The sequence below is a fragment of the Ylistrum balloti genome, unplaced genomic scaffold (assembly GCF_031769215.1).
Source record: "Ylistrum balloti isolate Yb309-2 unplaced genomic scaffold, AGI_CSIRO_Ybal_v1 Utg370078, whole genome shotgun sequence".
Taxonomy (NCBI): Eukaryota; Metazoa; Mollusca; class Bivalvia; order Pectinida; family Pectinidae; genus Ylistrum; species Ylistrum balloti.
The window spans coordinates 908876-929280 of NW_026782116.1; the positions used below are offsets into that span (position 1 = coordinate 908876).

Consider the following 20405-nt stretch of genomic DNA (forward strand, 5'->3'; position numbering starts at 1 on the left):
GCTCTAATGGTGAAATCTTCATCGGATGCAAGTTGCTTGACTATTAAAAAAAACAAAGACCAAAATCTCGAAAACAACAAAAAAATAATTATAAGTTTTGTCCGACAATGACCACAACCTCGAAAAACATCCAAAAAATCATTATGTTTCGTCCGATTGGCAGATGATTCTGGCAGAAAAGTCACCATAAGTTATACAACATATTTTCTAATATTACATGTCCTCCTCCCACTTTGAATTTGGAGGGGAAAACCATTTCGATTTGTTTTGATATGAAAGTTTATTTTATATGTATATTTACACCTTAATAATGTTATGGTGATATAACCTAGCCCAAAAAAAAAAAATGTTTTCCGTTCGGATAAAAAAAAAATGTTGTACAAAATAGTCGACTTAATCAGCCATTCAAGCTGTTCAGCAAGAGATGAACGTTTTCATCAACCTGATATTATTCTCTTTTTCCGTATATATTTTCCGCTTAGAACAGTATGCACAGAAAATTACACGAGATTGTAGTTACATTTTTAATATTACTACGATGCGAGTTAAATCAATTGGAGTATGTGTATATTCAACATCTTATTGAATATTTTAAGTAGTATTCATAGTGCATTTTTGGAGCAATATTTTAAAAAAAATCTAATTTGTATTGCACATGGATTGGTTCTGCTGACAATGAGAAATGTAGAAATTAGTAGTTGGGTCAGTTTCCACATACATAATTGTGTATTATATGAGAAACTTCCTTTATCAATCGTTTTGGGTTGGGAATATATGCGTTACTAGTTACAAGTTTAACAAGGGAAATGACTGGGCTAACTCAAAAATGAAAGGTTTAACTTAACCTAATGAGTTGGCAGAGTCCCTTCCCCTGATGGCTGGTGGCGCTAGCAGACACCGGAAGTATTTATATCGCAACACGGCCGCCATGATGGGATGAGGCAAGCGGTCTCAGATCGCTATTTTTTTTTCTTTTTTTCATCCATGTTGTAAATATTTATTCATGCAACTACTTCATTTTAGAAGTATGTTGCCTGAATATTTTTATCATCACAAAGGTGACAACTGGTAAGTGTCAGAGTAGAGGAAATTATCGATTTCAAATTTAGTACATCCTTTCGGCTCTGCTTTCATGATTATGATTGTACGACAGGTATATAAAGTGATGAAAAAACATATAAAATCTGTCTAGAATATCGACTAGACCTATATCTTAAATGTATGTTTCAAATTGATCAAAATTAGTGATAAATAAATACCTGTTGTCGTAGGTAGCACGTTGGATGCCCCAGTACTCTATTCCCTTTTAGGGTTCTCCTTGGGACTCGTTTATCTAGGACGTTTGACAATATCCCTTGTTGGTTTAACAGAGGTCATTATTTATTTTAATGCCTCCACTAGGAATGGAACCCTAGCTTATTAGCCTGACGCTCAACCAATCCAGTTAAAGAGAAGCTCCCTCTAGCCGAGTCGTATATTGCGGCTAGTATTTTACCAGGGTTACATACTCTCCCTCCAGGAAATAACTTGTCCTCAAGTTTCCAAGGGTTTACAGCGATTTTGGTGGAGCATGGCTAAGTACTATTCCCGGATCCCAACATGGGTGCCAATGTAACAAAGGCCATTTTTCATTTCATTTCCTCTGTTAGGAATCGAACCCAGAACCCCTGGCTTACTATTCTAACGCTCAACCAATCGAGTTAAAGAACTCTCTAGCCAAGTCGTATATTGCAGCTAGTATTTTACTAGTGTTACATTGGAATTCCTTATCAGGTGCTCCTATCCTGATGTCTTGCTCAAGAAATATGATTGCATGCGTTTCCATACTAGCAATTGTGATACTTATTTAGTAACCATATATAGAAATAAATCGCTAACTGACACAGTCACCATGACCTTGTTCATGGTCCAATGACGTTTTTTTGTGTGTACTTTTAATTTGAAGTATATAAGAATTACATTCAAAACAGAATTACTCAAGTTCATCTGAAGTCTTTATATTCATTTACATTGAGGATTCTGTTGTATGCATATAAAGACCTTTATCAGCAATTCATTTATGTTGATCAGTTTTCTCAGAAAGTGAAAGTTAGCAATATAACAAATATCATGGTCCTGATGAAGCCTCGCTTATAGAGGTGAAACAAGTTGGCCAATAAATTACCAACTTAACAAGTGATGCTTGGGTATGTTGTGATTGAAACTACCTGTATTTAATTTTATATTCTATTTCACCGCCCTGCATACCCACTGGTATCAATACCCAACTCGCAGCACCCAGCTGATCTACCCACCTACTTGAGACTGACTTTGACTCTTTATCATTTAGTTTATAACAAATAGATAATGTATGGATCAGGATGTAGAACAATGTTCTCCTCTTCTTTTTATGTTTTAGTTATGATTAAAAAGACCAATGTTAATATACTATCTGTGTTATTGAAATTAAATGCATTGTATAGGGGAAAAATAAAAGCTTGTTTTACCTTTTACATGTTTATTGTGAATGGTTTTGGCTTTCTAAAAGGTATATGTAAAAACGTGATCTAAATCATTATTTATATCATTTTGTTATTCATAGTTGAAAATACCTCTTTTGTCTCTTACAGATTAATTCAGTTTTGGCACACTGCCATATATGATATAAAGCCCAGGATCCGAAGAAGAGCAGCTATTTCATTCTATGGGACAAGAATGTTCATATTAAGTGTATAATCTTTATAATATTAAGGATACCAAAGTTAAACATTTAATCATCAAGATATGCCTGTACAGACACCTGCCTGGACAGAATTCTTATCCTGTCCAATTTGCTATAAAGTCTTTGATGGGAAGAATCTGTGCCCTATTAGCCTTGCTTGCTCTCATACAATCTGCAGGACTTGTCTGTCTAAACTTCAACAGAAGAAGTGCCCATTTGACCAGAATCTCATAAACAAGTCCATCAGTGAGCTACCCATAAACCATGCCTTACTACAATTGGTGGGTGTAGCCATAGCCCCAAACTGTGACAATAATGTGTCTGTCCCACAGGAAAATATCAACAACTATGAATCGGCCCGTCACTGTATTGAGGCTTTGGCTCTCTACCTTAAACCACTCTCCACAAGTAAGTAGAATAGTATGTAGCTTAGCAGCATTGTATAATTCATCAGCATTTTAAGAAATGAATTGGTTTACATAATCTCATGTCTGGCAGCAGTAAATTATTGATTTGAAGAAGTGTAAAGCTTTGATGATTGACTCTGATAAAGGATATTTATATACAATATATGTGGTAGGGTGTTGAATGTGAAATGACTTGATGGGTTTGGTTTGTTTGTTTGTTTTTTTGTTTTAGTGTTCTTTTATAGACTTGAAATTCTTATTTGATCTGAGAACTTTGCTGTTTCATGTAACATCATCATCCTCTTTATTAATGAAGGGCCCTATGTTTTATCTATTTGATATTAAAAAGGATCCTATGTTATCTTGTACCTTGAATGAATGATGATCCTCTGTCTTAATCTTGAACATCAGTATAAAAACGGGAATTATGTTTTCATCTTCTATTTCAACCATTAGGTGTTGTACCAGGCCAAGTTGTCAACAATGGCAGCACACAGGTGACAGCAATAGGAGGTTCCTCTGTGAATAGTACAGGGAATTCTCTAAACAACTGTATGCTGAGCCGACCAATGCAGAGGAAACTTGTGACTCTGGTCAACTGTCAGTTGGTGGAGGAGGAGGGGCGTGGCAGGGCCATGAGAGCTGCCCGGTCACTTGGTGAACGTACAGTGACAGAGCTCATCTTACAACATCAGAATCCACAGCAACTTTCATCTAACCTATGGGCAGCTGTGAGGGCAAGAGGCTGTCAGTTTCTAGGACCAGGTATTTAGCGTGTGATAATCAAATTCAGCAACTTATTGCAGAGTGTATTGAATTTCGATCTGCTTGTGTGAAAATACACAAAACCATTGAATTTCATGGTTGTATGATTATTGGGTAAATAATATTTCCTGCTGTAATAGGCATGGGATACACAAATTTCAGATTTTAATTTAGTGAGATAGTATTATATCAGTATTACAGTAAAAATTCTATGAATTGAACTTCAATGGTTCAATTTCTCAATTTATCAAAATTTTCCTATATATGGTAAACCCTACATCAGTTTGAACAAAATTAATTAAATATTGTTGAACCTGTCAGATTTATACAAAATCATGCTCTTGAAAATAGATGACAGTTTGAACTGTCAGGGTCAACCTTGCTTAACACCGCGACAAAGGGTCTAAAAGCATCTCAGCAGGGCAGGAAACTATGAGTCGGAAATGTCGTTTTCTGTGGGGTTGATTATAACATTATTATCTTTTGTAACTCTTACTGTACTGCTATACATGTTCATCGACTGTTAAGAAATCACAGGTTTCGTTTTGATGTTCTTAACATTTGATATTGTGACAAAGAAACCAGTCCGCTAAAAAACATATTTCTGCTTATTTATTGGTAGAAGTTAGCATTGACATATCAGAATGCGAAGTGTGGATTGAGATTTAATATGACTATCGATTAAAGTTTGTTAAAATCTTCCTGAATCTTAAAATTGTTGGGACAGTGTTGATATGATTGAAGTGAAACAATGTTGTTTGCTAAAACACATGCAGACATCCCATAGTCTATATATATTTACAGATCACTTATAATTAGCATGTAATATGGGGCGTTGAGTTGTGTCAGCTGGCACGGACATGATGTTATGGCAAGATGTGAAGTAAATTATACTACATATCAGTGCTAATTAAGTGACATGTACATGTAGCGTTGAACATTGATGTGAAAAGTGACCACATGGAGAGATTATTGCGATGCCAATGCCTTGTTCAATAGTAATTTGTGCATTCTTGCGGTATGTTAGAACAATTAAGAATGTAAGTGAAACAAACTAGAAAGAGTTGGAACTATCACTAGATGAAAATTATTGTTTTTATTGAAAAAATTGTGTTCAAACTACCCACCTATTTGAACTGACTGGAGGTTTACTGTAACCCTACCCCTTTTTGAATAAAAGTCTTATAAATTGAACTTACCTGTATATCAAAGTTTTTTATGGAACATGAACTATGATAAACATTCATTGACAGTTTGACACCTCCTGATTCCAACAAAACAAATCACCTGTACTGTACACATACTTTGGCACTGCAGCAGAATTTTACACATTTTCAGGAAGGAGCAACATGACAAAGGAATTATGATAGCAGGCTTAATTATACACATTGTTGCAATGTTAATTAATGACTGGACACAAATCTAGATTAAAGTTAAACTGCTAACTTACAAGCCATGACATTAAATCTATGGTAATAGTACGTCACCAATGACATTGTGGTAATAGCATGTAGTGAGGTCTAATTTACAGAATTGTGAAAACATAAAGAGTTAAACCTAAATTTGTGATATTCACTTAAGTGCTGAGGCTTGTATTGTTCAAAACTGATCTGGAAAATACATACTCGTATAATGCAGGTATATGTAACAATGGAGAAAATGAAAATGTAAGCTTTTATTGTCTGTTTCTTGATAATTTCTATTTAAAGTTGTGTTCTTATTTCATGCATGAAAAAATGTTTTATAAATGAAAATGTCCCTTTTTATTCAAACTTTGTTTTAATATTTGCTGTGTTTGTTGAGGTAGAAATATTGTCTTGTCAACTTTGGTACTAATAAAAATTGTGCCAGATGATTTGAAGTCTCGGTATAGGGAAGAAAGATTTTTTTGCTTGACCCTTAAACTATTATTGAACTTGTTTTATTCAAATCTTGTTAATTAATATTGCTTAATTAAGTAATAATAGTATACATAATAGTGAAATATTTGACATTTCATGGTGTGATAGGATCAAATTCAGTAAGTCTTGATGAAAGACTGATGTTTGTTTACAGCTTGATGAAAGACTGATGTTTGTTTACAGCTTGATGAAAGACTGATGTTTGTTTACAACTTGATGAAAGACTGATGTTTGTTTACAACTTGATGAAAGACTGATGTTTGTTTACAGCTATGCAGGAGGAGGTATTGAAACTAATTCTGCTTGCCCTGGAAGATGGCTCAGCCTTGTCACGTAAAGTGCTGGTCATGTTTGTGGTTCAGCGCCTTGAGACCCACTATCCACAGGCTTCTAAAACAGCTATAGGCCATGTGGTGCAGCTACTATACAGAGCTTCCTGCTTTGTGGTAAGGAAAATTATTGTTTAAGTAATAAGAGACTTGCTTTTGATGAGATCTTATATCACTACTGGGCAGACTTTCTTGCTTTGTGGTGTTTGGTAGCACATATGTACGGTACAATTTCTAAATCTGACATGTTTGGTGTTGATAAGTTGTGCTGGTAATGTATAATAAATGATTGAAACTGTAAAATAATTATTAGATTGAATTACAGAGAAAAGGTAAATATAATGATGGTCACTGAAATTCCTCTGGAATCCCTGGTCACTACTAATAGATATTTCAGTGAAAAGTTTTTGTAATACTCTCTATTTGATAGGACATTTTAGAACACAATTGATTAAGAGGAATTATTCAGTCGACAGTGAATCAGCATGGGATAGTAAGAACCAATATTCTTCATTATAGTGTTTCATACATGTTTATGTTCAATCAGATTGCTATTTTGTTTCGTAGGTGACAAAGCGAGAAGAGGAATCATCACTGATGCAATTGAAGGAAGAATGCAGGACATACGACGCCTTAAGACGTGACCATGACTCACAGATAGTACAGATTGCTATGGAAGCAGGTCTAAGGATAGCCCCTGACCAATGGTCATCACTGTTGTACGGTGACACTACTCACAAATCCCATATGCAGTCAATCATAGATAAAGTAGGTGTTCCTATTAAATATCAGTTTAAACAGTGTTTATATTTGATCTTGATATGATGATATGTGGTTCATAAATTATAAAATTCTTATTTTGCTAGGAAGTTTTGAAAATTCATGTTCAGGTAAGATCTGTAGACAGACTTAACTTATTCAACACTATATGCAAACATAGATGATTAGCAAGGCAAAACTGAATGTTTTAATATTTGTGCAGATCAGGGATTTCTTTTAAACCTTTATCATTATTTGCAAAAACATTATTGAGTTATGTATATATAATTTGTCACTTTGGGTATTTTCAGCTGCAGACACCTCAGTCCTTCTCACAGAGTGTAAACGAGCTGGTGATTGCTCTACAGAGGACAGGTGATCCATGTAACCTACAGAGACTGAGGACACATCTGGAGTTTCTTGCTAATATAGACCCCTCTCCAGGTATAACAAAACACTCACCAGTTGCAAGTAAAAATAGCAGAATTGAGATGCCAAATATGTATATGTTTTGATGTAACTGAGAATTGAGGTTTTATGAACCTTTAAACATTCAATGCTAAACACAAATTAGGCTCATATTTGTATAGTTTTATTAGGTCACCTGAGACGAAGTCAAAAATCTATAAATGACTTCTCAGTACTAAAGGCCAAGAGTGCTGATACTTAGCCTGTAGCATCCTGGCATGAAGGGTTACCAAGTTTGTTAATATTTTTGACCTTGACCCACTTTCATGGTCACAGTTATCATAATATGTCAAAATATTTAAATGACTTCTTCTCAATAAACAAAAGCCCCAAGTGCAGATAGTGAGCCTGTAGCATGATGGGATAAGGGGCTACCAAGTTGTTGAAAGGAATGACCTTGGTCTTTATTCAAGATCACAAGTCAAATATGCTAAACTACAACAACATAGAATGTTATCAATTCTGCTTGAAAATTAAGCCTTCAAACTTAGAAACAATAAAAACTTTGTAAATATGCATATATCAGTTCTGTTCTGCCTGCCCAAATGCTGGGTCTTATGGACAGGTTCTTAAACTGTCCAAAGACCTTAAGGCCTCAGGTGACCGTTAAGGCCCATGAGCCTCATGTATTAGTAAATTTCATAGTTGGCTGCATTTTTAATAAAATTGCTTACCCTAATTTTTACATTGTACTCGTGTGCTTCTGCTATTGTGGAAGTTGACATAATGTTTATATACTTGACAACATACCATTATATGATTGTTATGCTCCCTGAAAATGTTTTTCAGAGTAGGTTGGCATTTTGTTCATCACTCCATCTATCCTTTCTTGTCTAGAGTATAACTCCTCACAGTTAAGCAAGGATCATGAAACTTTGTGTTTAAATTGGTCATATTTAGGCAATGAGTAGTTGCCAAATTCAAGGTCTGCAACCCCTCAATCACAGAGTTATTGCCATTCTTTTTAAAAAAAATTTGTCCTGAATATAACTTTGCTTGCATTGAAATTAGGATAATGAAATCTGGTGTATACATTGGTCATACTAAGACCATGTGCAGTGTATTAAATTCATGGCATGCAACCCCTTTATTACAGAGTTAATGTCAATTCTTAAAATTTTATGTCCAGAACATAAGCTTTGCTTTCATTTAAACTAGGTGTATACATTGGACATGCTATGGGGATGTACAATGTACCAAATTTAGTGCCTGAAACCCCTTAATTACTTAATTATTGCCCTTTGTTAAAATTGTTTTTGTGGAACATTCATCATTTTCACTGATAACTTCTAAAATAATCCATTAAAAAAATCACTGCCATGTGAAAAACTTGACTTGTTCCAGACAATTATTTGAATATTCAGTACAAGCAATTTCAGTGCTTGATATTATAGAGTTGCTTTATAGCTTATACTGTTTTATAGTCTAATTACTAACTTGTGTTGGTTTGTGAAAGATAAATTTGCACATTTTCAAAAATGTTTAGGAAAAATTATTTTTAGGGAATCATTTTTGGCCGGGTTGCACTTAGTCAAAAACCGGGTTATACTATGGTGAATGTCGGGCAGGCGGGTGGGGAAAAGGGGTACTAGTTTTGTAGAATGAAGTCCTCCTAGAGTTTTTGACGTAGCAGCTTGAATCTTTGTAGGATAATTATATATATATGTTGAAGATGTGTACCTCCTATTATGGATTCATTCCGGACGTTTTTCTGGATTTTTAGGGCTTTGAACTTTTCCACATATAAATCACCTTGGGGTCCTAGATGTCCATTGTCCATGTTTTTAACATCTCCGAATAAAAAATGACTGCAACTTCTTTCTTCAGATGCCCTTCTTCTGCACCAATTCATAAAATACAACCAAACTTTCTCTCTTATAACAAATATTCTACATACTCAACAAATGAAACACCTTTAACTGTCTTATTAATACCATATAACATTGCACTCATCTCGCAACCCGGCCAATTGTGGCTTTGCCCCATTTTTTAAAATTTTATCTCCTGATATAGGTTTCTTAAAAAAATCATTTTAAAGCTTTCTCGGATTTTCCAAAGAAATTTAAAGTAGCAACTTTTGAGTAAGGCTTTGAAATGATCATATTTCTTTTTTGAGAAAGTATAATTGGTACACTTACTTCACTTCCTCCTTAACTTGACATCACAGATTTTGTCAAACTGATTATAATGTTCATTAACAATGTAAATTGAATTTTTGTAGGAATTTATTAAAAGTATGTCTTCAAAGCATATCTTCAATATTGAAATGTATTTTGTCAACAGAGGCACCACCCCCATCCTGGGAGAACCTGGAGGCAGTAATGAAGGCAGTGCGCAGTGTAGTCCAAGGACTAGTTGACTTTGTAAAGAGCAATGGACACAAAAAGTTGGAAAACACAACTGTTCATAATTCTCGATACAAAACCAGCATGTGTCGAGATTTTTTACAGAAAAACAGTTGTCCTAGATCTTCTAACTGCACATTTGCTCATTCCCAAGAGGAACTTGATAAGTAGGCAGCAGCTTGTTCATATACTTTAGTTTGTGTTGGCATAGTATTGTGTACTGAAGTTTTAACCTTTCTTTAAATGCTGGTTCTTTGTCAAAGATTGCATTTAAAAGCAATATAACATATAATTATCAAAGTCACAATGTTTGTCCCTTCCATTATATGGAAGTTGTGCATATAGTGGTACCCATGTCCACCACATTCTGTGTGAATGTTTTCACTGTGAAGACTCTATTCTTTATTGTAAAAACATAATTTCTTTAATGTCAAGACTCCATTTCTTTAGAGAACTCAAAGAAAATACAGAGGTGAATTTAAAGAAAACCCCAGATAAGACTGTGTTTCATGGTAACATGATCATTCTCACATTGTGACCATTAATTTTACAGAAATTCAGCCAGTATTATTAATTTGTATTTGAGCTGGGCCCTTCACAGATAATTTCTATCTACTGGTACTTATTTGATAATATTAGGCCATCTTGCACAAAATACAATACTGAATCAAATCAGGAAAATTGATAACAAATTAAAGTTCTTTATCATGTAACACTGGATTTTATGGATTTTTCAAAACACCTATTTTACAGAAGATTTTCAACTATAAATTTGTAGATACCGATCACGGACCAAGAAAACTGGTAAAGTTTGTAACACACCTCCTGACTATGAAGATTTCCCAACTAGTGACGGAGACAGTATTCAAGTATCAGAAAAACTTAAAGATGATAATTTTGCCACAGGATACGGTAACCAAAGGTAACTTATTGGGTTGTTTATAATGTTTGATGAAGTACAAGCCATGCAATTCGTAGGTAATTATGAGCTAAAGAATCTGAAGGGATCTTCTTCAATCTTCAAGGGCAAGTGAATAATTGGTCTTAGCTATGCTTTCCTCAGTTTTTAGTTGAATAGGATATTTAAGATAACTAATAGTGATGGTTTATTATATTGAATTTGTAACTGCAATTTTATAAGAACTTCAAAACAAAAAAGAAGACAAAGGACAGTTTATTCTAGGACTAAAAGATATCTTGCAATTGTAGTCATCAATTCCATCTAGAACCCCTTGAAAATGATCTTAGAGACTTCAAGGATTTTAAAAATTTTTCATTGAGTTTTGTTTTCATGTTGTTTTAGAACAGCAGTGAATAAGAGCATAGGGCAGAAATTTTACATAGCTTTTAGGCTATTTAAGATTCATAGAATGTTGACTCGACATTAATGATTGAAGGGACTTTAATAGACTTGAAATTGCTTTCACTTGTTTCTGTACATTATTGCATCATATGACACTACCATAAAAACCCCACTTAATGTGCACACGTACATTATGTGCATAGGTATGTTTATGGGGCTGAAAATAGTATAAAAAATGTTTCTACTTGCATAATGTGCGCACCCAAAAATTCAGTCGAAATTTTTCTCTGGGAGTCAAATCAACAGTGTTCAGTGTTGAAATCACAGGTACGAGTCATTATCTACCTATTAATGACCAGTTGTCAAATGAAGAATGGTGTATTGTTACACATTTTGGTAAGATGATCACGCAGGTGCTATTCCCTAGTTATTACTAGACTTATAGATATCACTTAGTAAACAAAGGAAGACCCATATAAGGAATATTGAAGTAAATCCATAGTCTAATGATGAGGCTCAATTGACACTCCGCATACTATTATGTCAGCGATAACTTCTGCCATTACACATGAAAACGGATCATGTGTTCATAGCTTCTGGTTCATGTCAGTATTGGACATGAAGTAGAATAATATGAAACCTGTCAATATCTTAAAAGTTGAACATGCAAGTGTTTCAAAAGATAATTATATTACCATTTACACATTTTTGAATATCCCAAACAGGACACTGTTTTTGCCGATCGTTTTATCCTGCTGGTACTTTTTTAAGACTTTGTCCAAATTTTGCATGATATTGACTTGCGTAGTTTGCATTAAAATATACAGTAATTATCTTATTTATTATTGTTGTTCATAAATAACTTGTCAAATCCATTTTCTGTTGGTTTGGAGTACCAGATAATCCCAACAATCAATGATGGCGGCCTCACAGAATCTTTGATTTTTCCATGGAAAAAAACTTGAAAATCATATAGCTACTTAATGTACATCAGGGTTTTCCATAATTTTGCTAGTAGTGGGCTGTGTAGTGTAAGTAGGAGGCTGGCCTGCCATGTACATGTAGTTGTGTACGGAACATTATAATGGAACTGGATTGGTGTAGGCGGCCAAATGATCAAAGTAGCCGGTCAAATTGGCCGGCGACCGGCTCTGATGGAAAACCCTGGTACATACCAGACCCCCATGAGACCTTTATTTAGCATAAAGGAAATGTGCACATTACATGGGGTTTTACGGTATTTTATTTTCACGTTACTTTTAAGTATGGTTTTGAATTTCATCAGTGTTGGATCAGTTGCTCTGTTGAAAGGGATGCTAGAATTGTAGACAGTTGGGACATTGCTATGTAGTATGAAGAGTGTGTCAGTTAATACTTCCATATATCATACAAAACCAAAAGTGGTTGATGAAATTGATTAAAACGGATACAAGTTTAAAAGGAACATTGAAATTTTCACTGTTCTGGGTACAAGACATTCAGACTATAACACATTTTAGGTTAATATATGTCATAAACTGGTAGGATATGGTTATCTCCAACAGCTGTCATATTGTTATCATATTGTCAAGGTGATGACACCAAATAATAAGCAACTTTGTTTACAGGAGTAAACCTCTGCCTGATGTTGTGACAGCCAAAGTGCTGACTTCTTTGGCAAAGTCAATGTCTTCACTAACCTTTGCTCAGGCCAAGGGATTGACATCAGACAAGATGACAGAATCCTCAGAGACAGGACCACGGATGAGCTCTATAGTAGTACCTGGAATGGCACCTCTTATTCCACCCCCAAATACCATGCAGCCCCCACCTGTACAAGTGCCGCGTAGTCCCTACCCTCTAGACATGTACCAGGGACAGAGACCCCCTACTCAGAGGACCCATGGCCCTGGAGTACCAGCAGGATCTAGACCAGTATTTGGAGGTATGATTCCACAGGAGCTCTTGGTTGAGGGACTGGTTAAGCATGTATCTCTTGGTATCTTAGGAAAATCATTGTATAATTTTTGTCACTTCTTGTTTGTTTTCTTTGCCATCAGACATGTTTATCATTCACTTACCAATCCAATTAATCCATATTTATTTGTCTTCTGTACACAAACACATGTCTTCACACTAGGCCTAATTAACAGTGTTCAGTGTTGAATTGACAGTTACCAGTCATTATCTATCTATTAATGGCCAAACTAAAGAAGAATGGCATTACATGTTTTGGTAAGATAATCACATCTAGGCTGTTCCCTGGTTATTGGATGTAAGACCAATTTAAAAAAAAAATGAATTAAGTCCATAGTTTGATGACAAGTCTCAATCCTCACTCAGCATACTAATATGTCAATGCTGACTTCCACCAATACACATGAAAAAGGACATATGCTTATGGCATCTGGTTCGTTCTGATATCCGACATAAAGAGAATAAGATAAAACCTGTCCTTTTCGAACAGTTGAACATGTAAGTGTTTTGATAATCTTTTTTTTTTTTGTTTTTTTTTTATTTTTTATTTTTATTGTCTTAGTATTGTTGTTCATAAAGAAAATTTTTGGGAATACAAAAAATGCAAATAGAAGCAATTGTTAGGTAGGTAAAAATAAATTTATTGGAAGAAAAAAGTCACCCCTTTTACTGCCTTTGGTTAAGTATAATCACCTTCTTTCCCTGAAAAAGTGAGGGTGTGTTTACAAGGGGGGTACTCTGAATCAGTTGACTAGGTTTATTAAAGCCATGGTCATATTTAGATGGGATCTCTTTTTAATTACTGAGGGCAATTTCATTGAACAAAGTAATTGTTGTAAAGTGTCTTGTCAAAGAACACAACACCTCAGTACAGCTTCCTGAGAGACACTATGAGTAGACATTATACCGCACATCTTGCATTTTCACCTGAGGTTAAGTCTGATGCTATATTGACTAAGCTATTGCGGCCCTTCATAAGCCAGTGTTATCCAAAGAAACACTGAGAAAGTTCTATATCTTGTCATGTTCTAGTCAATTATCAATAAGGAGCTTATAAAAGGATAAAAGACTTCTTAATTAATGTGTATAAAATTTTTCGACAGGTGGCCAGAATGTAATGACTGGCAGACCAGGATTTCAATCCATGCCAAGGTATATGACGGGTCCCTACAGACCCCAGTACAACAACCAGCCTCAACCACAACCACAAGTCCAGTATACCGGTGGTGTACCTTTTAGACAGCCAGTAGATCCTGGCCTGACGAGAATGCCTTTCCCACAACAGCAACAGCAACAACCTCCAATTGGCTTTGTAAATTACAACTACCCGCACAACTCCAGTGCCCTCAACCCATACGCTGAGCCATTTCAAGGTGGAGGATCCAGGCCCCTTACACCAGAGGACCAAATCTACCCTGTTGTAGGAAACTACCCAGAAGGATTAAACTATCAACTTGGAACAATGCCACCTGGGCAAGGGCAGGTAATTAGTGCCACCCCATTTTATTTACAGCAAAAGGTAAGTAAGGCGATAGGTGTCGGTGCACCGTTTTCAGTGTAAACATCAGCCATTATATTAAGAAGATGATGTATGGAGCTGCAGGGATAGAGATACAGACGGACACATGTACAACACACAAACCAATGACAGGCAGATCTGTACTCCGCTCGGCTATGTGTAGACTGGTGGTGTATGTGTATATGTATTTGGCATTCCCTAATATATATGTAACGACATGATCATGTGAAGTACTGTGTTGGCTAATAGCCATGCTGTAGTAGTAGCATGTGACGGTCGACTTCAAAATTTCCATTGTAAAAACATTGTGAGGTTTTCATGCAGTAATGCATACACTGTTTTAACTTTGTAAAAAGCCACACAATGTTTCGTTTAGACCATGTATATGATATATATATATATATAGACATATATCTATTTATCTATATCTAGTTGTTTGTGACCTGTATGGTTTCTGCGCTAGTTTGATAGCGTTTTCTCTGTTGTACCAAACATTTGTTCAATACTTTGCAAACACCAGTTACTGTGACCTTGCCTTAATTGAAAGTTGTCAAATATTTATGATGTTTAAAAACATCCTCTTTTCCTATAGCCGAGGTTTTCCTTGCAAATTGAGATATTTGCTTAAACTTATGACAAGGATAGGGCAAACTAATGTTCAGAATGGAATTCAGCTGTTTAGAATAGACATATTTTGAGAAGATGTTTATCTTTAACAAAAACAGCAATAAACTAGCTTCACTTTCCAATTATCACTTTTAAGTCAGGTGTACTCTTCACAAATAACTATACAAAGAAATGTCAGTGTAGATATTTCTAATGTTGTGGTAGTCCTCCGCTGATGGATTCCATAGAAATACAGACCCAAGTTCAATAAAGAAATCAAAGTTGAAGGTAGGGCTGACTAGACAACATCTGTAGAATGATGTCAGCACAAAGTTGCTTTGTTGACCTGTTTTGACATACTAGACATAGTGAAATGTTTTCAAAACATATCAACAGATTTTGCAGGTATCTTGTAGCAGATGCTGTTCAGACTCTACCTTCAACTCTTTACCAATCAGATAGAATATTCATACTTTTGGACTACTGGAAAAAGTTTTATTAAAACATTTAAGATTGAAGCATGAAGCAGTATGACCTTATGAAATTTCATTTGATACACAGCTTCTCTTGGCTATATATAAAAATGTGTAAGGAAAATGGTTCTTGTTTCCAGAAAAAGTCAAAGGTTTCTTTGTTTAGAAGCACTTCATCTCTGGTTGTACTTTGCCCAAAACGAGCCAATAGAACTGTTCTCCAATGTCAGTGGTAGAGCCTTACTCTCACAGGATATATGTTGTGGTTTTGTCTTCATCCCTGGATCAATTTGTTGAGTTCATGCATTGGTTAGCATTCCTATTTAAAGTAGAAATTTGCATAGTGTTGAGGTCATGCCAGGAATACTGATGGTTTTACGATATACAATGAATCAATGGCAGAGATAAAGCTGTTGAAAAGTTTTATGATAATAGATACAGATTCATTGTTATAGACAGTGCAGGTCTTGTTTTGTCCATCCACACCAGACAAAAACAGGACTTTTTTTTCTAAATTTTTATTGAAAATGATGGATGTGTCTGTGATATATATAATGTGTACACCTCGGTATGTTGGCATGTTCTCCATCTCTCTCACCATATTTCTGTTTCTTGCAGGCAACAGGAAGTGCATACTGCTGTCACCCACTCGCTTCAATATTTCAGGTTGAGAGCATTGAGTACCACGATTACTACGCGCCCGATAACACAAGTTAATAAATTGCTTGTCTTCAAGCAGCTTGACAATTTACCAAAAAAAACTTTGCCCTAAATAACCTGTTACTAGTTAAAATAATTTTTTTCTCTATATTCACCGTTGTTCGATAGTTGTAGTTGCTTGATTTGTATTCAAAGAGCTTGGTTTTCAAGTACATACAGAGACAGTAGATCAGATATGTAACGTACCGTCTTAGTGACAGTATTCTTTTTATAAATACTAATCAAGAAAATATTTGACTTTCTAAGCTGTACATAAGTAAGACAGTGTTGTGTATATATATGTGTGTGTGTGTGATGATATTTTGAGGATATTGTTGCCTGCTGGGTTGTGTTGAATGTATAGAAAGTTGTGAAAGCATTGCATGTTATTATAGTGAGGTTGTGTTGTAAATATAACATTCACTCAGATCAAGAAGTCCAGGTTTAAATGTGTTTTTATGTATATCTGAAGTGATTTTGATTGATATCCTTAATTTGATCATGTTTTTGATCTTATATGTTTTGTGACAGAAAAAATCTTGGGGTTTGAAGTGAAAATATTAAAGGAAGTAATATGAAAGGTTGTGAATCAGCCACGTAAAGACTGCTACCATCAACACCTGGTCGCGAACACCACAAGCAGTACTGTGATAAACAGATTAGTTGCGGACTAAAACCCCAATTCTCAAATGTACAAATATGACAAAAGAACATTTAATAGCAACATATGTGAATATATATGAAAAAGTAATGTTTTTTTTTAATGTAAATATGATGTCCTGTGCTCCATTATATTGGAACAAAGGCAGTTACAAAAAAGTTGTAATGTTTTGATATGATGCTGTTCAAATTCATTCATGTAGACTAGAGTATAGGAAAATAGATTAATAGGAATTTGTGATCATGATATTCTTACCTGATAATAGATTCATTTTGCATTGATTTGCTCCTTTTTCTAATGAGAGGAGGTAGGTTGAATGATTTTGTTGGAATTTGATGAGACTTAGATGAATGATATCCTATTGTCACAATTTTAACGACAGTATTGTTGTACTAGCGGCAAAATGTGACAACCTGATCAGTGTTATGATGAAAGTGTAAATCTCATAGGTATAACCAATGACCTTTTGTCATTATAAAGCATCCGTCAGGACGCGTGATCATTTTTATGGTATTCAGTGAATCAGAGTAATATTTGTTTACTTATGTAAATTTACTACACATCCATTCTTTCCAATTTAATTTCTGTACATATTAAATAAGAGAGGTGATTCAAGATTGCTGTTCAGTGAATTAAATGATATTTGGTTACATTTTTAAGTCACTGCACATATATTCTTTCCAATCTTAATTTATCTATATATTGATTTAGAGAGGTGACACAAGATGATTATTCAGTGAATTAAAGTAATATTTGTTAGTATTTGTAAATTTACTACATTCTTTCCAATTTAATTTTTGATGTATTGATTTAGAGAGGTTAAATGTGTGCTAGTGTTGTAAAGCCTGTTTGTGGATGGAATAATTTGGATTTGATTTAATTTTTTATGTTTGGCTTACTCCATCAAAACAGGAACAGGAATGGTTAGGACAAAAATGTCTATTATATTAAATGAAGCATTGAACAGAATCACAAGTCTGACTTTGTTTCCTACTTTTAATCATTCTCTCTAAATAGCAGGTGCAGAATAGAATTTCATGTCTGTAACCTTCTTGCAATTAAATGCCCTGAACTTTTTAGAAACAATTCAGGATTTTTCATTGCCACCTTTATTCTTGGTGACATAGTTCTGTAAGTCCATACACAATGCACTGTGATAAGCTGGTATTATGTCTGTATCATTTGGATGAACTGTTGCCTGTGATTTAATGGTATGTCACAATCTTGATTCAATAGTTTATCTCAAATGTCAAGTTCATGTAGCTATGACACCCAAGACCACCAATGATAAAACCAACTCTTGCATTTGGCTAAATGGGCTTGATAAAAAAATGTTAAACAAATATTTAATCATTTATTTTTAAAAAATTGTTTTAAACTAAGCGTTTATATCATATTGCACTCTTTTGTGATTATGTAAACTTTCAGAAATAAGGGGAAAAAATAAAATCCCATGAAAAAAAGACACTAATGTTGCATATTGTCAAATATTCTGGTAACTACCATTTTTCTTTTATTTACACCATAATGGGTATTTTAGACCATAACTTAACACAAGTAGTATCAAGAAGGACTACAAAACTATTCATTCTGATAAAGCCAAAGCTTGTGTTGCACTTGGATCAGACTCAGTATCGATGTCAGATACTTGAGGGTGTTCCCCTGGCTTAATAATCATGCAACACTCTTTGTTTCTTCTCTGATGGTCATCATTCTTCTTGCAATGCAAACATCTCAAAAACAGTCCAAGGTGATGCTCGTTTTGGATTCAAAACATGGTCGTAGTTTGATAAGAATATGAGTTATTATACAATTATACAATAGGCTGTGTTTATTTTATCATTGTCATGAAATTGAATTAATACATTCATTAAAATCACTTTGCGCAAGGTAATAAATGTATTGGCATCATTGATCCTGTACTTTTAGCATTTCTTATCACTGCTTAATCTAGAAATAGAGGTTAATATATTTTGTACACACAGAAAAATAAATGTTTATGTCTAGGTGACAAACAATTCATCCAGAATTTCTCTGAATAAGATTCAATTTACAAAATTCATCAAAAAAAATATTTCCACCAAAAATGATGTTTAAAAGACTGTTTAAGGTTGATGTGTTGGCAATGTTTTAAATCATTTTGTGCTTTATTTACAGTGCAATCTTATTTTTTCCAAAGTTTTAGTGATCAAACTGGCTTTGAAAAACTACCTTATTCTTAATTTCATAATATGATGAAAGTTTTTATCAAGAATTGAAAATTATATCAAGGTGTCATATAATCCCCGAGGGATCAACACATTTGCCTCTAAACAGCCGTATTTATGAATGCATTTCTTTCTAGACATGGTGTATTGCTTGAAGAATATTTTATTAATATATGGTGTTAGTGGTGACAAACGTTGAGGAAACAATGCGAAATTGGAAGCAAATAGTCTTAAAAACATTTGAATTGAAAATGTGCATGTTGAGGAGGCTGTACATTCATGGTAAGAAGGTCAAAAGAACTTCGTTGTTTTTTATTTTGTTATGTCCTGTTACTGTCATGATTAGGTAAAATGTATGTTTAGTAAAGTCTAAAACAAGCACAGAAGAGGGGCTCTAAAATTTTATGGTATGTCTACAGCAAGATTATAATCATTTGGAGAGCAGATATTTGACAATATTAAAATTTGCCCCTGTGTATGAGAGGTTTGGTAAGGATTGATAAGTAGCCGTTATGATAATAAAGACTTGCTTTAGCTAGGTTAGGGAAAAATTGTGGGGTTGTAAGCCAAGCAGTGATGAGATATGGACAGGACAACAAGGCTCAACAGGTGGCAACTCTATCCAGGTAAATTATCTAGTAGGTGATATTCAACCTATAACTCGATGTAAATGTCACTTTGTACTTGTGATACAAACTATGTAAATACAGTCAAATTGGTATATTTCATTGGTCACGTGACTTGTATACCAAAGCGGCCATTTAGTTTATTCATATCTCGTATACAAGTTTTAATTCACAACATGCCACTTCCTGAATATGGATACCATGTTAATTTTGTATCTATAATGTCAAAGAGTATATTGGTCATTAGTTTTATTTTTAATTCAAAGGTAATTAAAAAAGCAGTCATTATTTGACAAACTACTGGTATATTTTGGCCATAACAAATTTGTTCAGTTGATAAAACCTCTGTTATGCTGCTACAACAGATATTAATCTTAATTGATTGGTAAAATTAAGGTCAAGTGAACTTTTTGTTTAAGATTCACACCATTTCAAAAATCTGCAAATGAAACCCACATTTTGTGAAAACTTTGCCTGGGACAAGCTCTTCATACAAAACTCTAAGGAAAAAAATATCATTTGGAAGCTAGTAAAAGGATATGTTCTGCAAGCTACAGACATGATAACATTTGATATTTCATAGAAATACTTGTAGAAACCATTTTATTTGGTATAAATTGAGAGTTTCTCCCTTCCTTTCTGAGTTTTAATTGAAGCGCTTGCTGGCCTTTCAAAATTTG

At 34.4% G+C, this 20405-nt stretch overlaps 1 protein-coding gene across 1 annotated transcript in view; it reads left to right on the forward strand.

Annotated features, from left to right (window-relative positions):
* The first annotated feature begins 961 nt into the window (after positions 1-961).
* The window catches only part of LOC132549811 (roquin-2-like), a 29952-nt gene continuing 10508 nt past the window's right edge, over positions 962-20405 (forward strand). The window contains exons 1-10 of the mRNA XM_060213784.1: positions 962-1068; positions 2610-3109; positions 3565-3873; positions 6045-6220; positions 6671-6871; positions 7174-7306; positions 9614-9842; positions 10454-10597; positions 12586-12902; positions 14038-14417. Coding sequence (XP_060069767.1) covers positions 2764-3109; positions 3565-3873; positions 6045-6220; positions 6671-6871; positions 7174-7306; positions 9614-9842; positions 10454-10597; positions 12586-12902; positions 14038-14417 — 2235 coding nt within the window. The 5' untranslated portion in view covers positions 962-1068; positions 2610-2763. The remainder of the gene's footprint in view (positions 1069-2609; positions 3110-3564; positions 3874-6044; positions 6221-6670; positions 6872-7173; positions 7307-9613; positions 9843-10453; positions 10598-12585; positions 12903-14037; positions 14418-20405) is intronic.